The sequence below is a fragment of the Poecilia reticulata genome, linkage group LG20 (assembly GCF_000633615.1).
Source record: "Poecilia reticulata strain Guanapo linkage group LG20, Guppy_female_1.0+MT, whole genome shotgun sequence".
Taxonomy (NCBI): Eukaryota; Metazoa; Chordata; class Actinopteri; order Cyprinodontiformes; family Poeciliidae; genus Poecilia; species Poecilia reticulata.
In genome coordinates this window covers 5,589,625-5,615,382 of record NC_024350.1, presented here as the reverse complement: position 1 = coordinate 5,615,382, position 25,758 = coordinate 5,589,625, and the positions used below count along the sequence as shown (strand labels likewise).

Sequence of the window (25,758 nt, the reverse complement as noted above, 5' to 3'; positions counted from 1 at the left end):
GTGCAGATTAGGAAGACGGTTGATGCTAGTTTCTGTGGTAGTTCTAAGACAGTTTCTTTTGTGTGTATTAATGTATGTCAAGGTACATTTTATACATTATTAAATTAGTGAGTTATAAATCTTTTTGGAGGGAATCTAAATTATTCTGTGAATACTGGGGGTCTACTGTGCTGGAATTTGCAAAGGCATTTCGAAACAATCAGGATAATTTGCTTCTAAGATTTTAAGATTCACTTAAAAACAAAGTGTATTTGATAATTCACTGACAAGATGAGTTAACGTATCCTCCTGATTATCATTGCTCCATCTATGAATCCTTAAAAAGATGTGAAGCATGACAAAGAGCAAAACTGCTCCCAAGATATGAAGATGTAAAAGGAGAAGCATCAACAGAAGTGCCAGTCCCCCCCATCCACAGTTTGCATAAGCGTACAGAATTTGGTTACAATGAGAGCTGATGCAACAGGGATGCAAACACGCTCATGTCTTGTCAGATACTCCATCCTGATATCTAATTCAAAAATGCCAGTTTTCTTTTAGAAGATGGTAGAAATTTGACTTCCAACGGCTTGTGTGATAGTTTTTTTTATTACTATTCTTTGATATTAAAATCCAATTTTTCCAATCAGTCCAGCATCTATTATTTCACATTTATCACAGCAGCTCGTATTTAATTCCATAACTGTTGATGACAGTAAAAGGTCAATTGAGCTTCAAATAATCAAAGGAAAACAGAGTAATTAAAACAAAGCTCTGGGTTTGAACTTGGCTGCTTCAAAAAGAAGAAAATGTTGTACCACATGTCGACTTTTGAGGAAGGGTCCATTAAAACGTTGAAGGTTACATCCACTCAGAGGAATGAGTCTGTCATCTTACACAAAGTAATTACTTTTTATACTGATGAATCTTGTTTCCGTTCCCTTTTTTTATGTTTTGCATTCTATCCTGGAGAGCGTTCGATAGATGATGTAAGAATCCCCGGTGGTTTGCATGTGCACAGTGTGTGTCTACCATCAGGAAAAAAAAAACAAAAACTGTTAGATCTGAATTCAGTTGATTCTTTTCCTTCGACAGCTGTCTTTTTATGATGCTCGTCGCACCGGACCGTCGCCTCCGCTTTGACGGCACATATGTTTTGTCTTGTCTTTTTGCCAAAGTTCGCTCCTGACAGATATTTGTTCATTGTTAAATATCATCAATTTGCAATGATTGATGCATCAGAGGTTCCCTCATCTGTCTCCACTTCAGCTCAACAACTCGCTACATCTTCACCGACAGGAAGCAGAAAGAAATCTCATTCTGTATATTCATCTCTGTCTTCAGTTATGAAACATACTTTATCGATCTTATACAAAGTAATAAGAAAATATATAAGGCAGCAAAGAATGCTTGACTTCTTTTTACTGCTGTGAGTGGAGTAGCTATTATTTCAGGTCTCTCTGGTGATATTTATATTTACATATATATGCCTGGCATTTGAAACATATAACAGTGTATTTCACTCCTATAGTAATTGAGGTTGGATATTTTATATAAATATGTACTGATGAAGGATTTGTGGCCAATGTCTATGTTTGCTTTTATAAGCAGATTGAAGTTGTTTTTATAAGCTGACAATAATCAACAACAATGCAATTTAACATGACTTCACATTATTAAAACATAAAGGAATGTACAGTACCATAATAAAGAAAAGTAGACAAACATAAATGATGTTTGTTTCAGTTAGTAATATATATGTATGTGAAGCAGACAAAGGCAACTCTAAGCATGTGGGGTTTTAAACAAGATTTAAAGAAATTCAGTGTTTCAGCTGTTTTGCAGTTTTATGGATGTTTGTTTCTGATTTGTGGTGGATAGAAACTGAATGCTGCTTCTCCATGTTTGGTTCTGCAAAGCAGACCAGAACCAGATCCAAATTGTAGATTGTTTATGTATTGTGGTTCTAAGCCATTCAGTGATTTATAAACTAATCACTATTGGTTAATTTATATACATGTGATTTACTCTCTCAATTGAAGGACTTTAGAACTGGGTGATTTGCTCTGTCTTCCTGGTTTTAGTGACAACGTGAGTAGCAGCGTTTTGGACCAGCGGCAGTTGGAGGATTGAAAATGAAAATGATAAATAACTGCTATCACACCTCCAGTTCCCAGAAAACATGCAACGGTTTGGCACCGCTCTTCATACAGGGTCAACTTGAAGCCATGGCTTTACGTCATGAGTAAGCCCTGGGCTCTGGCTCTTGGAGTTCAAATCTTAACATGTAACACCAGTAGAAGCCTCAAACATGAAGCACTTATAACAGCCGGCATGAAGAGTGCAGCAAATCAAATGTGTTACCATCCCAAATTTGCCCGAAGTCATGAGTGTGTGTGCATTGTTGTTTGTCTCTGTGTCGACCTGCACACCGCCTGTCAATGTCAAATTATATAGATTTTTGGTACAATACTGTAGAAAATAATCTAGAACCTACTTAGTGGAGGAAAAATTGGAGAGGACAGTGTGAAGCACAAGGACTCTAAAGGCTCCCATATGCTCAGCCGCAGACTCTGCATGCACCTTCCATGAAATGGGTACTAACAAGTTTGATTCACCAGCAGCTGCACAGCCGCTGTACAGCTGCTGGTGTGGCACAGTGACTGGTAGTCACTCTATGTGTCCTTTACTACTGGTTGCAAGACTCTCATCCTTATCAGCTCGATGATGCATTCAAAGTAGCTCAGTAGGAACATTGTCTCCCTTCAAGTCAAGTACCTGGTTGTAAAAACGGAGCTCTGTGTTTATATGTCCAGCAGACACCAGGTTTGAACAGACGCAGACTTCCATAGAGTGAAGTACGACCAGGTATGTGGGAACTTTAACCCCTCCACCACATTAAGGTGGCACTTCAACAACCTCACTTTGATGTTATGACCTTCTATAAACAGGTACAGGAATCATTCCCAGAGAAAAAATGACATAAACAAATTGAAGTTTCCAAAGCAGGTTGGAGAACCAACCCTGGTGTTGCCTCGGTTACAGACGGGTATTCTCCATATGATATTGACTTAGTTACAACTAAAATAAAATCAAATGTATTTATATAACACATTTCAATAAGGTATTTCAAAGTACTTTACATCATAAAAACTCAAAAATTGAAACATTACATTTTTCCAGGTGCCATCATTACTCATCAAAATGTTGGTTTGGGTTTCATTATGATACAAAAGCATCTCTAAACAGGAGGGTTTGTGGTCTAGGTTTAAAGGAGCTCAGTGTTTCAGCTCTTCTCCAGTTTTCCATAAGTTTGTTCCAGGTTTGTGGAGTGCAGAAGCTGAATGTTTGGTTCTGGTTCTGGGGATCCCCAAAATCTGACATTTAAAAAAGCAGCACCACATTTTCTCCCCTTGACTCCTCAGTTCTGGGACTTATTTGATGAATGGATCACCACTGAAGGGATGTAACTTTTAATACACTTCCTAATGTGATCTTTTAAGCTGCCTTTATATAATGCAGAAAGCTTATCCAAATCTTTCCTCCCACTGTGTCGTATCTAATAACAATTTCATACACCACCACTATTTTAGATTTACTGGGTTTAACGTGTCATATCAAGTCCAGAGCCTTAGTTTGAACTCTTCCGATTCTTTGTGGTTCTCAAGCCGATGAATGCTGGATGAACTCACTTTTCATATCTGGTCACTTTAATGTGTTTTCCCTGCTTATGCAGGGCCTCTCACTCAGGAGATCCTATCTAGTCACAGAGGGACCCACACAGGGTGGCCCTGCTCCATTTTTCACTTTAAATGATGATCATTTTTCTTCATGTGACATTAATTTACTTTCGGCGACTCAATGAGGCCTCTTTTTTTTTTGATGCCCAGTAATTGCAGAGCACATTTTTTCTTACAAGAAGTCAATTTGAGATTTGCATGAAGAATGGCAGGGCGTCATGGTGGAAGGGTTTTGCAATAAAGAGACAAGCGATTGAAATTGAGATAGTCGCAAGCGGCCACAGCGTTGGCTCAGAAGACTCTCATGCAATAAAAATGAAACACAAATTGGAAAATAATGGAGGTTTACTCTGGTGCTGTCAAGGAAAACTTCTACACTGTCATCACAGGGTTGAAACTTACTTAGACCTTGCCAGGCTAGAGTAAAGTAAGAGCATCAAATGTGGGTTTGTTTTCTTCCTTTTGTCTTTTCTGACAAAAAGTAACACCTTAGTTGCAGGTAAAAGACATATTCTAACTTAAAGTAATAAATGTCAGGATTATAAATTGATATTGGACATTCATTAACTCACAATTATCTTGATTGCACTTAGGCAGCGCAGGGTGACTAATGGGTTCTCCTTCAGAAAACACACTTCTGTAGTTCTAGCTGCTTGTGGACTCAACATGCCAGGTTAAATTAAATATTTCACAATATTTGACAGGTAGAGGTGAGCTTCTCCAATAATGAGCTTTTATTTTTAATATAAGGCCAAGATGAGCAGCAAAGGCTAAAACAACGGAAAGAAAAGTCCTCTTTTTTTCTCCCTGACGTTCTCCATGTAGAATCTGTTCCACCTGCTTTCTCCGCTGCACATGATCGACCTCTGAAGGTTATTCTGAGTTGAACTAAAAAAAGTCTATTAGCTAATTTCAATTTAGGTCAGAATATGATTTGCACATTGAGCTTCAGCTACAACCAATTATTAATCCACTGAGCCTGATGTAATGTCTTCCAGCCTTCGCAGCTGTAACGGCTTCAGGTCTTCATCTGTGCATGCTGTTACTTTTTGAAATCTTTTGGCCTACTTCATGTTGTCCAACAGGTTCCTTCGGTGATTTCTTGATGTTATATGTCTGACAGTGGGTTTATTAATTCACAAATTAATATGGGACTAGCTTAGTTAACTGTTTCAAACTGTATTTTCTATTTATTTAGGCTATGTTTAATGTTCAAACATTTAGGTGTGAAAACAAAATAAGTACAACTGTAAGAGAACAAAAATACTTGTCACTGCACTGTAAAGCACTTCTGTTTGTTGATGACTGCTGTTTTCCATCATGGGATCATATCAACATCACAGCTGCTTCAATATGTTTATATTTAAATGCTCCAAATATGGATTATTAGGAAATGAAAAAAAAAACAAACGCTCAGATAAAGTGATTTAATGTGAGCGCCAGTCCCACTTTGCAGCGATATCACGCTGAGCTCAAAATAACAAACACAAAGACAAAACCGGTGATATAAATGCAGAGCAAGCTGATGGCAGCAGACAGCAACTCATTATCAGGCTTTAGAAGAATTACAGCAGTGCTATGAGCTGTCAGAGATAATATTACATCTGAACAGGTCATATGATTTTTTAAAATAATAATTTTATTGGTTACAATTACAACAGCCAACATATCATAGAGTGTCAGTTGCGCAAACATGTAAAAGCCACATATAGCTATGCCCATGACAGACTGAAAAAAGCCAGAGGGAAAAAATTCTGATTGCTTCTGTTATTTATGAATTATGATCAAATTGTCCAACTCTAATCTGACTTCTTTCCACTTGTCTTTTAATATTTGATTGTTATATATATATATATATATATATATATATATATATAAATAGAGCCACAATATATTAATGTGACTGTCATCTGAATTCTCTTTTCACACACAGTAATATTGACTACTTAGCAGTCACTGAATGCACATTGCTATTATTTTTCTTTTGGTTTACAAAAAAGTAACAGAGTAGAGCTTCATTTATCCACTGGGGTGGAGCAGCTGAGACCCCCTCTAAGATATTAGAGGTGCTTAGTTGAATAGTTCAAACACCAAATGTACATCAATGCATTGTTACACACAGTGGAAACTGTCTTAGCACTAGCGCAGAAGCTAACATTCATAGTCTTCCTCATCGCCACTCCAGTAGGATCAGCCAATACGCGCTGCTCCTGGATTGGCTGATTTCCATCCACCTGTGTCAAACAGCTTTCAGTAGCAGATAGGTATTTCAGCTTCCCTCACTGCTTTTTCTATCCATTCATCTCCTTACACCCTTATCCCATTGGGGTCATGAGGGCAGCTGGTGCCTATCTCCAGCGGTCAACGGGTGAGACTGTTCTTTTAGATTATATCAGAAAAAATCAGTGAGAAAGGTAAATTTTCTACAAATAATTTGGAGTAACATTCCACAAACACTGAACCACGATTATGTGGAGGTTCACTGTACTTTATTTTTCCTATGCTTAACAGTTAAAGCCAGTAAGAACAATATCTTGTATGCTACCTTTAAGCTAAGTGTAGCACTATTCTTTCACTCTCTAGCTACTTCTGCTCTTGTTTTTCATCAAAAATCTTCTTATTTTATTTACTTATGGTGTCCTCTTTAAATTACACAAAGGCCTTCTGCTCACCACGGATTTCTGCCTAAATAGGTTTTTTTGGTATTTGGGTTTCATCTGCGTTTGTATTTTGTTTTTCTTCAACCTTCCCTCCTCTGTAATTAGTCCCAGCTGTTCCTCATCCCCTTGATTATCCCTGTGTGTGTGTGTGTGTGTGTGTGTGTGTGTGTGTGTGTGTGTGTGNCTTAATTGACTTATAATTTCTTCAAGGTTTTTATAATGAAGTAGTTGAAATTGGGTCATTTTTCCTGCATTTGTTTTGTTTGGGCACAGCATTGTTACTGACTTTGAGGTGGATGTGCTGATTAATCCTCTGATCTTTTGATCACCAGCTGAATCTCATTGGTGAGTTAGTTAATGCTACGGTTTTTCAAAGCTAAATTCTTTTTAAGCAAAGACATGGGACTTATTTAAAAAATAAACTGCTTTCACATGTTTAACCTGCGATGCCCCCTAGTAAAACATGTAGCTTTACCTCCATGTTTGGGGCCATAACCTCAGAACAATCTGGTATATGGATGACTCTTGGGTTTGGGTACGTGTGAAGCTAACAAAGGTGGATACACATATACAATCATATCCCAGGCCTGATTCAGAAGCTAAAGCAGCTATAAGGTTAGCTGCTGAACTCATTGATAAACACATTGCTATCTAATACATTTTTACATAACTATTTACTGCCACATAAAAATGGAGGAACATTTACAGTTCATCACCAAGTAATTTGTAGAGAGGAGAAACACTGAGTAAACTTGGAGTAGTTGTGTTCTACTGACACTATTTATTTCATATTCCAACAGATGATCATGTTTGATGGTGCTATTTCTGTGTTACTACAGCTAGAAAGCCCTTGAGGAAAACAATTCAGACTACCTCATTCATCTGTGGAATGTAAATGTATATGTTACACTGTGTGTCACCCTTAGAAACAATATGCTCAGGTCCAGTACTGACTGGTCTGAGCTACAGTACGCATGGAGGGCTTTGATAAGTTTCATCACATTGCAGGATGAAATATGAAAAACAAGAAAGATATAAAAAAAGAAAACATGGACAACACCGGAAGGTCAGTGGCTTTTTTTTGTACTTTAATCTCAAGACTTTTACACATATAATAATAACAACATCACAAGCTGAAACACGACTACTCCCCAACAACAGAGCTTTCTTTTAATGTAAAATTTCTGACCTTGATTTGAAATTTAAGAAGTTAATTGGTTTGAACTCTATAAGGAATCATAAAGCACAGTACTTTATAATTTATTTGCTCCTTTGTGTTTTGTATTTTGTCTGCATTATGCAGACAATGCATATGTCTGCCACATATGCATTGATTTTGTTGTATCAATGCATATGTGACAGACAACACTTACTATTCAGCCATTGCCATCTTGATTTTCATTTTCTTCAGCCTCCCACAGTGTTGGACAAATCCAACCAAACCAAATACAAAAAAACCTTAATGCTCAGTTAGAAATGGTGTGATTTCAGTCTTGATATTGAGACTGTAGCTTTGTACAAAATTTCCCAAAATTCACAAAAGAAAACAAAATCTAGTAGAACTCAATGGGATTTTTGTGGTTAAAAAGCTCATTCCTCATTAGAACTCTATGACTAAGACACACTTCAAAGCAGAAACACTTTCTAAAGTTTTAGAACAGCCGAGAAACTGTTCACTTCACCTAATTTACACTAATTTCCTTTAAAATATATAACCTACAGCGTGATGTTGCTGCTTCATATAGTTACCTACTCTGTGACATATTCATATGTCTACAGTTTTTAGACAGATGTAGACATTATTGTCTTGTCTTGTACATCGTTAGAACGTATAATTCTAGCATACATCCAATCTCAAATATTCTTGGTTTCCTTTTTTTTCTCATTTTGATTCAGCTTTTTCTTTTACAGAAACAGCGATTATTTGTTTGAGACTTACATTAATGATTGTCTGACAAGTGACACTATTGGCTTTCCATTTCCTCTTTAGATCAGAAAATGTGGGAAACACCATAGAAACTGTTGACCAAGCATTTCCTGTCTCTCTGATTATTAAGTTGGTTTCAATTAGCTGATTTGCAGTAGGAGCTTAGATCTAGGATTGATGTTGAGCTACTTGTTGGTATTATCAATAAAAATAGCAAAGTACTGTGGGCTTCTCTCTATTCTAAGAGTCCAGGCAGTAAAGGAAACATATTCTAAAAGAAAGCTGCAGAACCATGTGTGCCACTGGTCAGAAATGTAAATACATCAAAATTAACTTCTGTGTTTATAGATGCTGTAACTATCTTACATAATGAAATAGGTGCTGATGGGAGAAAATGCAACTTCAGAGTAGAAAATACTAAGAACATCTGCAGAAAAATTTATTTTTAATTCTAAAAACTAAGCAAAAAGACACTTTCACTTAATCTCTAGAAATAAAGCTGAAGTAAGAGTCTAGATATTATAGGACCAAGATTATCATGATAAAAGTATGATTCATAAGCAACTTTTACAATTTCTGAAAACAATGTCTAGTTAGTTGATATTTGTTTTAGATATACCCAAAGAATGACAGTGGACTCCCACCAGTTCACAGTGTTCAGATTTGGTGAATTTACTTATTTGTGGATTTTTCAGCGGAAAAATTCACCTTTATCATTTTCTCTTTTTCTTTTTCTCTTTTTTTGCTATGGGATACCCAAAGATTTTATATATCATTATAGTACATAATTATAATATAGATTATCTTTTCTCTCTTTTACCTTTCTCTTTCTCTATCCCTTTACCTTTTTAAACCTATGTAGCTTATGGTAATATTTGCATTTCACAAACTTTTTTATAGAGTCTATCTAAAATATTTGAATGCAAATGCAGCTCAGGAATCTGAACTGCCTGTGCTCAATGCTAGTCAACACTGTATTGGCTGGTGTGTGCAAAATAGCCAATCCAGGAATGCGATTAATGTCCCTTGGCACTGATTGGCTGTAGCTCCTTAAGTGCAGATTAGGAAGACGGTTGATGCTAGTTTCTGTGGTAGTTCTAAGACAGTTTCTTTTGTGTGTATTAATGTATGTCAAGGTACATTTTATACATTATTAAATTAGTGAGTTATAAATCTTTTTGGAGGGAATCTAAATTATTCTGTGAATACTGGGGGTCTACTGTGCTGGAATTTGCAAAGGCATTTCGAAACAATCAGGATAATTTGCTTCTAAGATTTTAAGATTCACTTAAAAACAAAGTGTATTTGATAATTCACTGACAAGATGAGTTAACGTATCCTCCTGATTATCATTGCTCCATCTATGAATCCTTAAAAAGATGTGAAGCATGACAAAGAGCAAAACTGCTCCCAAGATATGAAGATGTAAAAGGAGAAGCATCAACAGAAGTGCCAGTCCCCCCCATCCACAGTTTGCATAAGCGTACAGAATTTGGTTACAATGAGAGCTGATGCAACAGGGATGCAAACACGCTCATGTCTTGTCAGATACTCCATCCTGATATCTAATTCAAAAATGCCAGTTTTCTTTTAGAAGATGGTAGAAATTTGACTTCCAACGGCTTGTGTGATAGTTTTTTTTATTACTATTCTTTGATATTAAAATCCAATTTTTCCAATCAGTCCAGCATCTATTATTTCACATTTATCACAGCAGCTCGTATTTAATTCCATAACTGTTGATGACAGTAAAAGGTCAATTGAGCTTCAAATAATCAAAGGAAAACAGAGTAATTAAAACAAAGCTCTGGGTTTGAACTTGGCTGCTTCAAAAAGAAGAAAATGTTGTACCACATGTCGACTTTTGAGGAAGGGTCCATTAAAACGTTGAAGGTTACATCCACTCAGAGGAATGAGTCTGTCATCTTACACAAAGTAATTACTTTTTATACTGATGAATCTTGTTTCCGTTCCCTTTTTTTATGTTTTGCATTCTATCCTGGAGAGCGTTCGATAGATGATGTAAGAATCCCCGGTGGTTTGCATGTGCACAGTGTGTGTCTACCATCAGGAAAAAAAAAACAAAAACTGTTAGATCTGAATTCAGTTGATTCTTTTCCTTCGACAGCTGTCTTTTTATGATGCTCGTCGCACCGGACCGTCGCCTCCGCTTTGACGGCACATATGTTTTGTCTTGTCTTTTTGCCAAAGTTCGCTCCTGACAGATATTTGTTCATTGTTAAATATCATCAATTTGCAATGATTGATGCATCAGAGGTTCCCTCATCTGTCTCCACTTCAGCTCAACAACTCGCTACATCTTCACCGACAGGAAGCAGAAAGAAATCTCATTCTGTATATTCATCTCTGTCTTCAGTTATGAAACATACTTTATCGATCTTATACAAAGTAATAAGAAAATATATAAGGCAGCAAAGAATGCTTGACTTCTTTTTACTGCTGTGAGTGGAGTAGCTATTATTTCAGGTCTCTCTGGTGATATTTATATTTACATATATATGCCTGGCATTTGAAACATATAACAGTGTATTTCACTCCTATAGTAATTGAGGTTGGATATTTTATATAAATATGTACTGATGAAGGATTTGTGGCCAATGTCTATGTTTGCTTTTATAAGCAGATTGAAGTTGTTTTTATAAGCTGACAATAATCAACAACAATGCAATTTAACATGACTTCACATTATTAAAACATAAAGGAATGTACAGTACCATAATAAAGAAAAGTAGACAAACATAAATGATGTTTGTTTCAGTTAGTAATATATATGTATGTGAAGCAGACAAAGGCAACTCTAAGCATGTGGGGTTTTAAACAAGATTTAAAGAAATTCAGTGTTTCAGCTGTTTTGCAGTTTTATGGATGTTTGTTTCTGATTTGTGGTGGATAGAAACTGAATGCTGCTTCTCCATGTTTGGTTCTGCAAAGCAGACCAGAACCAGATCCAAATTGTAGATTGTTTATGTATTGTGGTTCTAAGCCATTCAGTGATTTATAAACTAATCACTATTGGTTAATTTATATACATGTGATTTACTCTCTCAATTGAAGGACTTTAGAACTGGGTGATTTGCTCTGTCTTCCTGGTTTTAGTGACAACGTGAGTAGCAGCGTTTTGGACCAGCGGCAGTTGGAGGATTGAAAATGAAAATGATAAATAACTGCTATCACACCTCCAGTTCCCAGAAAACATGCAACGGTTTGGCACCGCTCTTCATACAGGGTCAACTTGAAGCCATGGCTTTACGTCATGAGTAAGCCCTGGGCTCTGGCTCTTGGAGTTCAAATCTTAACATGTAACACCAGTAGAAGCCTCAAACATGAAGCACTTATAACAGCCGGCATGAAGAGTGCAGCAAATCAAATGTGTTACCATCCCAAATTTGCCCGAAGTCATGAGTGTGTGTGCATTGTTGTTTGTCTCTGTGTCGACCTGCACACCGCCTGTCAATGTCAAATTATATAGATTTTTGGTACAATACTGTAGAAAATAATCTAGAACCTACTTAGTGGAGGAAAAATTGGAGAGGACAGTGTGAAGCACAAGGACTCTAAAGGCTCCCATATGCTCAGCCGCAGACTCTGCATGCACCTTCCATGAAATGGGTACTAACAAGTTTGATTCACCAGCAGCTGCACAGCCGCTGTACAGCTGCTGGTGTGGCACAGTGACTGGTAGTCACTCTATGTGTCCTTTACTACTGGTTGCAAGACTCTCATCCTTATCAGCTCGATGATGCATTCAAAGTAGCTCAGTAGGAACATTGTCTCCCTTCAAGTCAAGTACCTGGTTGTAAAAACGGAGCTCTGTGTTTATATGTCCAGCAGACACCAGGTTTGAACAGACGCAGACTTCCATAGAGTGAAGTACGACCAGGTATGTGGGAACTTTAACCCCTCCACCACATTAAGGTGGCACTTCAACAACCTCACTTTGATGTTATGACCTTCTATAAACAGGTACAGGAATCATTCCCAGAGAAAAAATGACATAAACAAATTGAAGTTTCCAAAGCAGGTTGGAGAACCAACCCTGGTGTTGCCTCGGTTACAGACGGGTATTCTCCATATGATATTGACTTAGTTACAACTAAAATAAAATCAAATGTATTTATATAACACATTTCAATAAGGTATTTCAAAGTACTTTACATCATAAAAACTCAAAAATTGAAACATTACATTTTTCCAGGTGCCATCATTACTCATCAAAATGTTGGTTTGGGTTTCATTATGATACAAAAGCATCTCTAAACAGGAGGGTTTGTGGTCTAGGTTTAAAGGAGCTCAGTGTTTCAGCTCTTCTCCAGTTTTCCATAAGTTTGTTCCAGGTTTGTGGAGTGCAGAAGCTGAATGTTTGGTTCTGGTTCTGGGGATCCCCAAAATCTGACATTTAAAAAAGCAGCACCACATTTTCTCCCCTTGACTCCTCAGTTCTGGGACTTATTTGATGAATGGATCACCACTGAAGGGATGTAACTTTTAATACACTTCCTAATGTGATCTTTTAAGCTGCCTTTATATAATGCAGAAAGCTTATCCAAATCTTTCCTCCCACTGTGTCGTATCTAATAACAATTTCATACACCACCACTATTTTAGATTTACTGGGTTTAACGTGTCATATCAAGTCCAGAGCCTTAGTTTGAACTCTTCCGATTCTTTGTGGTTCTCAAGCCGATGAATGCTGGATGAACTCACTTTTCATATCTGGTCACTTTAATGTGTTTTCCCTGCTTATGCAGGGCCTCTCACTCAGGAGATCCTATCTAGTCACAGAGGGACCCACACAGGGTGGCCCTGCTCCATTTTTCACTTTAAATGATGATCATTTTTCTTCATGTGACATTAATTTACTTTCGGCGACTCAATGAGGCCTCTTTTTTTTTTGATGCCCAGTAATTGCAGAGCACATTTTTTCTTACAAGAAGTCAATTTGAGATTTGCATGAAGAATGGCAGGGCGTCATGGTGGAAGGGTTTTGCAATAAAGAGACAAGCGATTGAAATTGAGATAGTCGCAAGCGGCCACAGCGTTGGCTCAGAAGACTCTCATGCAATAAAAATGAAACACAAATTGGAAAATAATGGAGGTTTACTCTGGTGCTGTCAAGGAAAACTTCTACACTGTCATCACAGGGTTGAAACTTACTTAGACCTTGCCAGGCTAGAGTAAAGTAAGAGCATCAAATGTGGGTTTGTTTTCTTCCTTTTGTCTTTTCTGACAAAAAGTAACACCTTAGTTGCAGGTAAAAGACATATTCTAACTTAAAGTAATAAATGTCAGGATTATAAATTGATATTGGACATTCATTAACTCACAATTATCTTGATTGCACTTAGGCAGCGCAGGGTGACTAATGGGTTCTCCTTCAGAAAACACACTTCTGTAGTTCTAGCTGCTTGTGGACTCAACATGCCAGGTTAAATTAAATATTTCACAATATTTGACAGGTAGAGGTGAGCTTCTCCAATAATGAGCTTTTATTTTTAATATAAGGCCAAGATGAGCAGCAAAGGCTAAAACAACGGAAAGAAAAGTCCTCTTTTTTTCTCCCTGACGTTCTCCATGTAGAATCTGTTCCACCTGCTTTCTCCGCTGCACATGATCGACCTCTGAAGGTTATTCTGAGTTGAACTAAAAAAAGTCTATTAGCTAATTTCAATTTAGGTCAGAATATGATTTGCACATTGAGCTTCAGCTACAACCAATTATTAATCCACTGAGCCTGATGTAATGTCTTCCAGCCTTCGCAGCTGTAACGGCTTCAGGTCTTCATCTGTGCATGCTGTTACTTTTTGAAATCTTTTGGCCTACTTCATGTTGTCCAACAGGTTCCTTCGGTGATTTCTTGATGTTATATGTCTGACAGTGGGTTTATTAATTCACAAATTAATATGGGACTAGCTTAGTTAACTGTTTCAAACTGTATTTTCTATTTATTTAGGCTATGTTTAATGTTCAAACATTTAGGTGTGAAAACAAAATAAGTACAACTGTAAGAGAACAAAAATACTTGTCACTGCACTGTAAAGCACTTCTGTTTGTTGATGACTGCTGTTTTCCATCATGGGATCATATCAACATCACAGCTGCTTCAATATGTTTATATTTAAATGCTCCAAATATGGATTATTAGGAAATGAAAAAAAAAACAAACGCTCAGATAAAGTGATTTAATGTGAGCGCCAGTCCCACTTTGCAGCGATATCACGCTGAGCTCAAAATAACAAACACAAAGACAAAACCGGTGATATAAATGCAGAGCAAGCTGATGGCAGCAGACAGCAACTCATTATCAGGCTTTAGAAGAATTACAGCAGTGCTATGAGCTGTCAGAGATAATATTACATCTGAACAGGTCATATGATTTTTTAAAATAATAATTTTATTGGTTACAATTACAACAGCCAACATATCATAGAGTGTCAGTTGCGCAAACATGTAAAAGCCACATATAGCTATGCCCATGACAGACTGAAAAAAGCCAGAGGGAAAAAATTCTGATTGCTTCTGTTATTTATGAATTATGATCAAATTGTCCAACTCTAATCTGACTTCTTTCCACTTGTCTTTTAATATTTGATTGTTATATATATATATATATATATATATATATATATATAAATAGAGCCACAATATATTAATGTGACTGTCATCTGAATTCTCTTTTCACACACAGTAATATTGACTACTTAGCAGTCACTGAATGCACATTGCTATTATTTTTCTTTTGGTTTACAAAAAAGTAACAGAGTAGAGCTTCATTTATCCACTGGGGTGGAGCAGCTGAGACCCCCTCTAAGATATTAGAGGTGCTTAGTTGAATAGTTCAAACACCAAATGTACATCAATGCATTGTTACACACAGTGGAAACTGTCTTAGCACTAGCGCAGAAGCTAACATTCATAGTCTTCCTCATCGCCACTCCAGTAGGATCAGCCAATACGCGCTGCTCCTGGATTGGCTGATTTCCATCCACCTGTGTCAAACAGCTTTCAGTAGCAGATAGGTATTTCAGCTTCCCTCACTGCTTTTTCTATCCATTCATCTCCTTACACCCTTATCCCATTGGGGTCATGAGGGCAGCTGGTGCCTATCTCCAGCGGTCAACGGGTGAGACTGTTCTTTTAGATTATATCAGAAAAAATCAGTGAGAAAGGTAAATTTTCTACAAATAATTTGGAGTAACATTCCACAAACACTGAACCACGATTATGTGGAGGTTCACTGTACTTTATTTTTCCTATGCTTAACAGTTAAAGCCAGTAAGAACAATATCTTGTATGCTACCTTTAAGCTAAGTGTAGCACTATTCTTTCACTCTCTAGCTACTTCTGCTCTTGTTTTTCATCAAAAATCTTCTTATTTTATTTACTTATGGTGTCCTCTTTAAATTACACAAAGGCCTTCTGCTCACCACGGATTTCTGCCTAAATAGGTTTTTTTGGTATTTGGGTTTCATCTGCGTTTGTATTTTGTTTTTCTTCAACCTTCCCTCCTCTGTAATTAGTCCCAGCTGTTCCTCATCCCCTTGATTATCCCTGTGTGCGTGTGCGTGTGTGTGTGTGTGTGTGTGTGTGTGTGTGTGTGTGTGTGTGTGTGTGTGTGTGCGTAGGTGTGCGTGTGCGTGTGTGTATGTGTTCTCATCTGTGTCCTTGTTCCCCGCTGGATCTCTACCTCTATGTCTGTTCATACTCTGCGCCTTCATGTCCTCTGTGTTCCTGGTGCTCCTGATTGTCCTGTAAGTGTTTTGGACTTTTATTTAAACCATCGTTCGACTTCCACCCTCTTAAAGCGCCACTCACCTCACAAAACATCACATTAATTCTGTTCAGTACAGAATCTGAATACATACAACAACTCAGTGCACACAGGACTTGTCAAATGAGGCAGTATAAGGTTTTCACAGTATTTTACTAATATAATTCTGACTAGATGGGCATGTGTTTTAAGCCCAGCTGAATTAACACTCTAAAGAAGAGGGGGTTAAAGTTTGTTTAAAAACTCTCCAAGTTAAACATTTGCTTGAATGTTGCAGTGATTTTACTCTTGTTTTATATTGTAAGCAGTAAATACAAAATCTGACATGAATTCTTCATTAGTCTAAATTTCTCCGTTGCATGTTTCTCGCCTGCAGAGGGCAGTAATTCTCATCCTCAGCATATTTGACACTAAGCCACTTTGCAACTGGCAGCTCAGACATTTATGAGGACTTGTAGTGATTTATGGCTTCTTTACTTTGACAATAAAGCAGCAATATTTCCAAATTAACTACAGTGAAAAGTAGCAACAAATGATTTAAACTGCTGAATCTATGCTGATCCCTGAACATTAGAGATGAGCTGCAAACGTTTTTGCGCTACGACAATCTGGTCAAAATAGATATATGTCACAAAACTGCAATGGAAATGCTTTTTCCGCACCACAGGAGTAACATGATCAACAGCTGGATGTTACTACTGGTGGAAACAATGAAGAAGACGACAGGAAGTAGTAGGAGGATGATAGTTTGTTTTTTTCAGACAATTTGCAGCTGGCTCCAGTAGAGCTCTCACAGCATCACAGCTCATAAAAAGTTGTGTGTCATTCCAACGTGTTGAATCCATTATTTCTCTAAAATCATCAACTATATTTTCCCCAAAGTGCCAGATACATAGCTGTTCCCAAGTGGGGGGGGCTTATCGCTCCAATGCCTTAATAAGACCACGAGTTCTCCACTGATTGGCTAGTAGATGATGAGTGGTAGCACCACGTCTGAAATATGTAACCATTCACATCCATTGCTGCCATAATTTGTGATAACACATATTTACTCGTTTACAAAGCAGCAAGTTTACTCATGGAATTTGTATGTTATTTCTTATTTAATGGAAACACCACAATTGTGAAATTGTGTTTTTTTGACACCAGCAGAATATAGACAAATATTTATGTACATTTGTACTAGAAACACAGCTACTAATGAGCTGGGAATACATTATCCTCATGTTTCCCTGTGAGGAATTCATAAAATTAAGGAGAATAGTTTTTATCAAATATGTTATGATGGCTCATTACCAAAAAATCAGAGGAGCTTTAAATTAAAACTCTGGCCAAATGTCAATGATTCCTTTTCTACTTTCAACTAGAAGTACAAAACATTGCTGTATTCAAAAGCAATTTCCAAAACCAAACAAAATCATCAAAGTGAATGTGGGAAACCATTACATTCGGCATGCGTCCTTAAGACAGCAGCTAGTGTGCATAGACCAAATTAGAGCATGTGTCCTCCAGTGGAAGTCTATTTCCATCCCCCTGACAGATATAGACCACACCAGGCCTGTGTAACTGCTGCTAGAGCGCTTCGCAAAGGAGGAGGTCTGAAATTGATGACCTAATACAGTCTTACCCCAATACTGAGGACGATTAATCGTGGCTCGCCTAAAGACGTCTCTGTAAAAATCTCCATCTCGTCTAACAGAGGATGCCAGCTCCGTCCGTTGAAGTCACATTGTGAGTACTGCGCGCTCGCCGGGAGAAGAGCTTCGGCTCCTAATTCTCCTCATTAATCACCTGTCTGCCGAACATCCTCCGGAGAAAAGCGCTGCAGTTCTTTCAAAGTAATTACAGCTCTTGAAAGAGCGCCGGGTGCAACAATTGCTCATAGGTAGCCATCTTCTTCCTCCTGTACCCTTCCCTTTTCAGTCTCACTCATGGAGCCAGCGGTTCCTGTGTTCTCTGAAGGAATCGTTTTTAGCAATAACTGCTGAACGGCTTCTGCTTTGCTCTGCTTTTTAAGAGGTTTGCTGGCCTCCACATCAATTTTCATCTGTTGTTGGATAAATAAATTATAGCCTCTAAAATCAATGCCCAGGCTGTGATGTTGGCTGTGGGGTTGGCGCTTGCCACCATGTTGCATTTTTGCCAACAGGGCTCACACTGAGGCAGTCATTGGAGATGTTCCTGTTGTTGAGTTGTTTTGTTCTTTTGTAGAAGGGTTCTCCAGACAACATAGAGGCCATACTGGTCCAAAGGTACACGCAGGTTTAGATTTCAAAATGTTCTGGGGTTTTTTGTATGATTTACTGTCCTCTTATGCAAAGAGAACTTGCCACAGTGAGACATGTTGCTTCTGATTCATATAAGGGCCAGTTTTGTTTCCGTAGTATAAATTATATTCCACATATAGAGTCAAGCCTCCCATCTCTTCAAGACAAAAATGAAATTTTTGCTTCCACTCAAAAAAAGCACCGACCTTTTATTATCTGGGCTATCCATGACGGTCTCTGTCTGTCTTGTCAGTGTGTCTCACTGTGTGAAAGCCCGTCCAAGTCTGCCTCTGATTGGTTTGCAACAATCATCAGCCTTTCTGCCATGGTTTTTACCACCTTAACTCCCAGTCAGATGAAGGTATCTTCTAATAGTGTGTCTTAACACAGTAGCACATCGACGTTATTGTCAGTAACTGTATTGACATTGTTACGACAGAAAAAGTAATTAATTACATTACCCTCTACTGAAAAAGTTATGTGGTTCATATTAACACCGTTTTTCCCATCACTGCTCATTAGTGACCTCCGATGCCCCATCAATTTAATTGTTTTAATTACAACTTATGAGCCTCATACTTCAAGTCCTATTTTCAAAACTGAAAAGGCCTCCTGGGTGAGAGGTGAAGTGTCTCCAAGGTAACAGCAGAAGTCCAACTGCCTTCATTTAAAACTCAAGACATCCTGGATACCTGAGAACCTGCATTGTCTTTTGGCAAATATTTCTCATCATATTCATGGTGTCTGACCACCACCAGCAGGCAACATGGGGGAAGTGTCTTGCCCAAGGACACAATGACAGAGGCAGAAAGAGTGGGGGATTCAAATTTATTCCTTGCGGTGCTGAGCAATAACTATTTCCAAAGGGTCACAAAGGCAGCTGTGACTCTTGTTGAGCAGCCCCATGTGTTTGTGGGTGGGGATGGGTCATCCTGGTCCTGGTTCTGCTGGATGTCTTATTCTGTTAAAACAGAGTCATTTATGTCTACTGTGACCAGGCGCATAGCAAAGGAGGAGGGACAAAACTCATTACTTCATTCAATCAGCAAGGCTTCTTGAGATCAATAACTGATTACAAATATGATGATAAAACCAGTATGATCTGATTATATAACTCTGCATACAAACTGGATCTTTCTGTCTTAGGAAAATATAAATTGAACAGTTTTTTTTTATATTTATATATAAGAGTTATAAATACGATTTTTATTCTTCTTCTAGCAACCTAACAATAAAATGTTACTGCCACACTGCAAATTTCACAGTTATTTAGTACACTGTAGATATTTTTCTCATAATACATGTCAATGACCATTTCCAGTTGTAATTTCTAAGAACAGGCTGATTGTTTCTACAACCTAAGCAGAAACCTTGTAAATAAATATTAAGTCTAAGCCTTGTTATTCTGCATCTCTCTCTCTTTCTCCCTGTGTTTACTGATGCAGAGCCTGCTAACAATGAGACTATTGGGGAACTGCATGAGACAGCTAGTAGCAACTGAAATCCATAATGTCACCTTCAAAATAAAAGTTTTTTTCTTTTTTTCAAAATTAATGACATCTAGTTGGACTTGCATGCAGAGTTCACACTTAAGGCGTGTTTGATCGTGTGCCTGTTAAGGTCATCTAAAGAGCCAAATTTTACATACAGGTTGTAAATTATGAATGAATGAAATAAAATAAAATAAAAACACCTGAAAACTTATAGGTTCATAGAGTGGTTTATATATGTTTACTTAAGTATTCTTGCCATATATACGGTATATATATATATAATTGTATTTTTTTTCAGTCTGACCACTAATTGGGGATTAGTGGTCTGGTTTTGAGCAATCAGCTTGGTGCTGTCCAGGACAAGCTTCTTTTATTTTTAATATTTCACATTAATAGAATATTTAGTATAAATGGTATAATTAACAGCATCATAGTGCAAGGAAAAATAAAACAAATATTTTTGTTTTTAATATTTTTTGTGCTCATATTGTTAAACTGTGGTACCTTTTACTCAATCTGTGCACACCATAAACATCTCCTTCCTGTTTCAGACATTTTGTCGCATGCTTCCTTGGGTAATGTCACTGTTCCAGAAGATGCTGCTGCAGCAGCATAAACATAATTCAGTCTTCACACAAAGCAGTTTTTACCATTTTCACTTAGTTTAAACTATTCCTTTTTTTATTTTCAATTTGCAAAAACATTTGAGAGCTGGCTTTTAATTTCCCCACAGAAGCACTCAAAGACTAAAAATAAAGCCGAAACAGTGGGAAGAGTGGCATTTACTTTTAAAAGGCAGGGCAGCGGCGATGCAGTCACTCTGTGTGGGAACTGTGTGCTGATGTCGCTTTGCAACATTTATAAGCCTCAGCAGATAGATGATGCCTTTTCAGAAATCTGTCGTAGGAATCCCTTCAGTGGTTTTAGGCATGCATAAAACCCATCCTCACTCTGTACTCAACCACTGTCGCTTCGCTAATGCTCTCTCCCTCTTTGTGTTCGCAGATGGAGATGATACCAGAGCCCGATCCTGATGACGAGGGGACCAAAATAAGTGTGAGTTGAAGAACACGTCATTCACGCCACGATGCAAACCCCCCACTTTCCCAACGTGTCGCCATTGTAAGCCGAGTTGGCAGAGATCCACTCTGAGCCAACACAACAGCAGCTGATTTCCTTGAATAATACACCTTCCACCAGAGAATGGAGCTAATCAGCGAAATCAGTGGCAGCGTGTTATTACTGTCAGAGTGGTTCCCTTCCTGCGCTCACACACACACCAGCAACAGTTCCGCCTCTTTCCTCTGCCATGCTTCATAGGCCTTCTGTGCCCAGAGCAGCACACAGCCAACCGGTACAAGATTGTCACAGATGTGTGTGTTACAGCGTGACAGTTTACAGATGCTGCTAATGGAAATGTTTTGGAGGTCTTCTTTCTTCCGATTTGACTGTTTCAGCAGCAAACTTTAGTTCTTCTTTTTCTTCTTTGGTGATTACAACCAGGACATAGTTACTGTTTTCATTATAAGGTCATACATGAATATGTTATTCAGCAGCTGAACATTCCAGCTTTGTGAAACATTACCTTGCAAAAATTCTCCCACCACCTAAACTTGACTACTTTTTGTCATGTTTGCAATCTGAAACCACAGTGTTTTAGTGAAACAGAGCACCAGAAGACATCACATAATTGTAACCTTAAAGGAAAACCATACATTTTTTACATACAATCTGAAAATGGGCTGCACTCTCTCAACAACTTATAGCAGCAACGGAAGTCAACAAAATGTGTCTGGGTCACGCTTCCAAATATTGAGCAATTAACGTCAGAGCAAGGTGAATGAGGACAACGTCCCTCAAATGTTGATCTTCTGGTAAAAGGTCTGGTCAGGATCTGGTGAAGATGGCTTCAAAATTGCTGATAAAATGGCATGGCCCTACTCCCTACTGGGTTGTTTACAGTGCACACAATTTCTGGTCATCTTCATCGAACTGGTGCATTACATGTTAGGGCCAAACATTAATGGTTGAGTAAAATCAAATCCAAGCGTTTAAATCTTCAACAGAGTCCATGCCTCCGGCAAGCAATCATTTCTCAACAGCGCAAGGTTCAGAATCTCAGCTTCCTAAGCTACATTTTCTTTTGAACATTCAAGATATGGTAGGCGAAACAGTCTGAAGACATGTGGTTTCCAAAGGTGATTCAGAAATCTGCAACATGTCAAGAAGATGCTGCGACGTTAATTTGGTGCCACAGCAACGAACCATAAAAATAGAAGCATATTTCCATAGTCTTTGATCAGATTGAGCTTCATACAGTATAAATCTCAATCCAGTTCAAAATTTATGGTGGAAAAACAATGGATGAAAAGGTTCCATACCACAAACTGACCTGTGTTTTTATTAGTCATGGCTCAAAGAGTTGAAGCTGTCAGAGAAGCCAGAGGAGGTGAACTGCTAATTGGGATGTTTGAGGGGCTTTTTCAATAGCAGCAACTTCACATCTTTTGCCAGGGGGTGTAAATTGCTGAAAGGGGAAAATGTATTATTTACTTGTTGTAGCAAAAATTTTCTAGTTTTTATTACCAATAAATCATCCAGGTGTCATGGTAAAAAAAACTCAACTGAATAACAATCAGGGTTACGTTCTAAAAGTTTCTTACACTCATTAAACCTGATTGGTTTAGCACCATGAGGTGATTCAACTGAAAATCTGGAACATTTCTCATGTTTCTATTGAAGACAAACATTAAAACCCAGATTGTTTTTCACATACTTGCTTGATTTAAAGCATCACAGCTCTGCTGATTATTTTTAATAGCTTTCATTAACTGAAATAAGGTTTTAATGAGGCAGAAAGGTACACATACTGTTTGTGGTCTTGTGCATGAGCTGAGCAGAACTTTTGCATTTCACAGTTTTCTACAGTGAGTCTGTGTGTAGAACCCAAAGTTGTTCTGTGCAGGGCTCTTATTCACTGAATTCACACGTCTGTCCAGACAGAAATGATAAAAATAGCCCAGGGGTTTGGTAGAAAAAAGGCCTTTTCACAGTCACCATGTGAAGCTTGCGAGGTTCAAACCGTTGTCTTAATGAAGCCTGACAGTATGGAGGTGTTCCTGTGTGAACAGCTTCTGTTTTAATTCAGCTGTACAGAGCCTCAACAGAGCCTTTTAACGCTGCTATATTTCACTTGAATATGAATCTCTGTGTCTAAGACAATTTGTCTGATGTCTGATTTGTTAGACATCAGACACTGGTTTAAGGTGTTGTAATGATGCCTTAAACTAAGAAGTTCAAAGCGCGGCCCCCAAAATTAGACTGTAAGAAAGCCGGAGAAAAAGTTCTGTTTCATACAAGCAATTGTATCTACAATAATTTTATCTCCAGTTTCTAATATAAGTAGAAAGTTATTGTTTTCATTGACTTTACAGAGTAACAAATATATACTTTCCTGTGATTGGTAGAACCTCAGCCTTTTGTAATATAGTACAGCTAAAGCAGAGTAAAAACCTTAAATGAGTCTTAAGATCTTGGAATAGCATATATATAAACCTGTGTCATTATTTATTTAAAAAAGTATGCAACAGAAGTAATGTGTATAAAACTAAGTCTTCTCTTGGCACTTTCATTAATTAAGAGAGAAAGTAGCAGCCAAATAATCCTTCCCCTGAAAATGATTCTCTTACTTATAATTAGCCAGAGTGGCTACTTCTGTTTGAAGGAGTGATGCTGGCAGTTTGCATAATGCCAAGGAGTAAAGGCATCAGCAATTGCCTTGGAAAGGGTTACACAGATTAGAAGGGCCTCCACAATGTGGACCATAACCTCTTGGAATGTCTCTGGATCGTGGCAGGTTGTCAAGCTAACCTGAGGCTCCCAATACTTGCTGATCAGTGTTTCTCTTTGATTTTGATCCATGACCTGTGTGCTCTCCTGGGCTCCCACAATACAATGATCATGCTGTGTACGGTCATGATGATCAGAGAAACATTTGCCCATACACTTGCAGAACTCACTAATGTGAAAATGATGCTATGTGGTATCTGCATTTTTATTTCAAATTCTTGACAACCCATCTATGCAGGGCATGTGGTCTCACTGTGATGGATTTCTGCTGACAGATTGTCCACCCCACTGTAGTTTGCAATAAAAATAATAAAATACCATTGCTTGTTGTTTTGTGAGAACTCATATTCTCAGGGAACTCCCTCATACGTAATGGGAAACCCACTGCTTCTTAAAACACCCCTGAAGAATGACCAAAAACCTGCAAAGGACACCCATGTTATGGACTGAATTGGGCATTGCACCATAATCTTAGGTTGGTGATTCACTCTTTGAGGCTGCGGGCTCCCCACGAATGGTTCTCAGCCCCTTTAGGTACCTCAAAGGGTATGCACTCTCACTCGAGATCAAGAACCACCTTGGGCAACAGGGACTATCTTTTATGGTTGGTGTATGGTGCTTGCGGTGCACCCCACGGCGCCACCTTTTGGTTTGTATGTGCTGTGTGGACTGCGTAGAATATGGCTAGCATATTCCGGTGGGTGCAGTTGCCTCATCTGAGCTGGGCTCAGATGGAGCTTGTAGTGAATTGTTATGTTGGTGTTCATAATCCAAAGAAGGAGGAAATGGGAAGTGGAAGGAAAGAAAACGAGGGGGGGGGGGGAGACAGAGAATGTAGAGTGATGGTTGGGAGAGGAGGGGGGAGGAAAGGTTAGGTTTAGGCGAGAAGAAGGGGGTGAGGTTAGGGTAAGGTTAAAGATTTCGTGAGGGGTTAGGCGGGAGGGAAAGCGGGGGAGGAGAAGTCTTGGGGGAATAGGGCATATTCAGATCAGCTTTGTTTATTCTGGTCTTTTCAAACTCCAGTTCATTTGCCTAGAGTCCTGTTTGCTTGGGCAGATGTGAATGCGTAATCAAACTCTGACCTGGACCAAACTAGCAAATTCTGCTTCACCTACAAACCTAAGTGTTGGTTCGGTTGAAGTGAACTCTGGTGCAGTTTGAATGCATATGAAAACTGGGGGTCCATTGGAGTATCTTCCCACTCCAGGTTATGACAGTATTCTCTTTCAATCTCTCTAACAGACAGTAAAGGTCCAGGGCAACGACATCTCACACAAGCTACAGATGTCCAGAGTCAGCAAGAACGACGAAGGACTCTACGAGTGCCGGGTGACCCGAGCCAACTACGGAGAGATTGTGGAGTACAAAGCCCAAGCCTGGCTTAGGGTCAACGCCACAGCCAGGCCTCGACGGCCACTGCCACCTGCCAAGAAGAGCTCCCCACTGCACCTGACAGACAAGAAGCCAAGAAAGTCCACCTCACCTCTGAGCCAAGACAACATGAGTTCAGACCAGAGGGTGGCCTCCACGTCCTCCTCCCACACATCCTCCAACACAGCTAAACGCTACCCCAGCTCAGGTAAGCACTTGGTGAAGACCTCCCTAATCGGAGTCCTGGTTCAACTCTGCAACCTGATGCATTTCATAGATCACATTATTGTGTTTTAAAGCATCAAAGCTGGAGGTTCATGGAAATGACTTATAAAGGCTTGTGAGCTTTTGTCTTCATTTAGCCTTAAAAATCATGTTGAAAATTAGACATTGAATCAATTTTTTAAACTGCCTACATGTATTTCAAACGGTTATGCTGAAAGCCATTCTTGGCTATCCCAGTAGATCAATCTTCTTTCAACCATAGTCAGACATCCGTTGGCATCTTTTTGTGGACATTGATTAGACAGAAGGTAACACCATCTTTTCTGTGCCTCTTTCACAAAACATTTTTGTCACAAACCAACAAAAACAAGCCAACTCTCAGCCGCCTTTGGCTGTTCATAAATCTTAAGTGGAGGGCTTTGTTTTCCAATATAAATCCGACTGCACATAAACTCTGT

At 38.5% G+C, this 25,758-nt stretch overlaps 1 protein-coding gene across 1 annotated transcript in view; it reads left to right on the top strand.

Annotated features, from left to right (window-relative positions):
- vstm2a (V-set and transmembrane domain containing 2A) overlaps nt 1–25,758 on the top strand; it is a 107,693-nt gene that overhangs the window by 56,711 nt on the left and 25,224 nt on the right. Inside the window, exons 3-4 of the mRNA XM_008438497.2 lie at nt 20,861–20,911; nt 24,947–25,283. Of these exons, the coding sequence (XP_008436719.1) occupies nt 20,861–20,911; nt 24,947–25,283 (388 nt within the window). The remainder of the gene's footprint in view (nt 1–20,860; nt 20,912–24,946; nt 25,284–25,758) is intronic.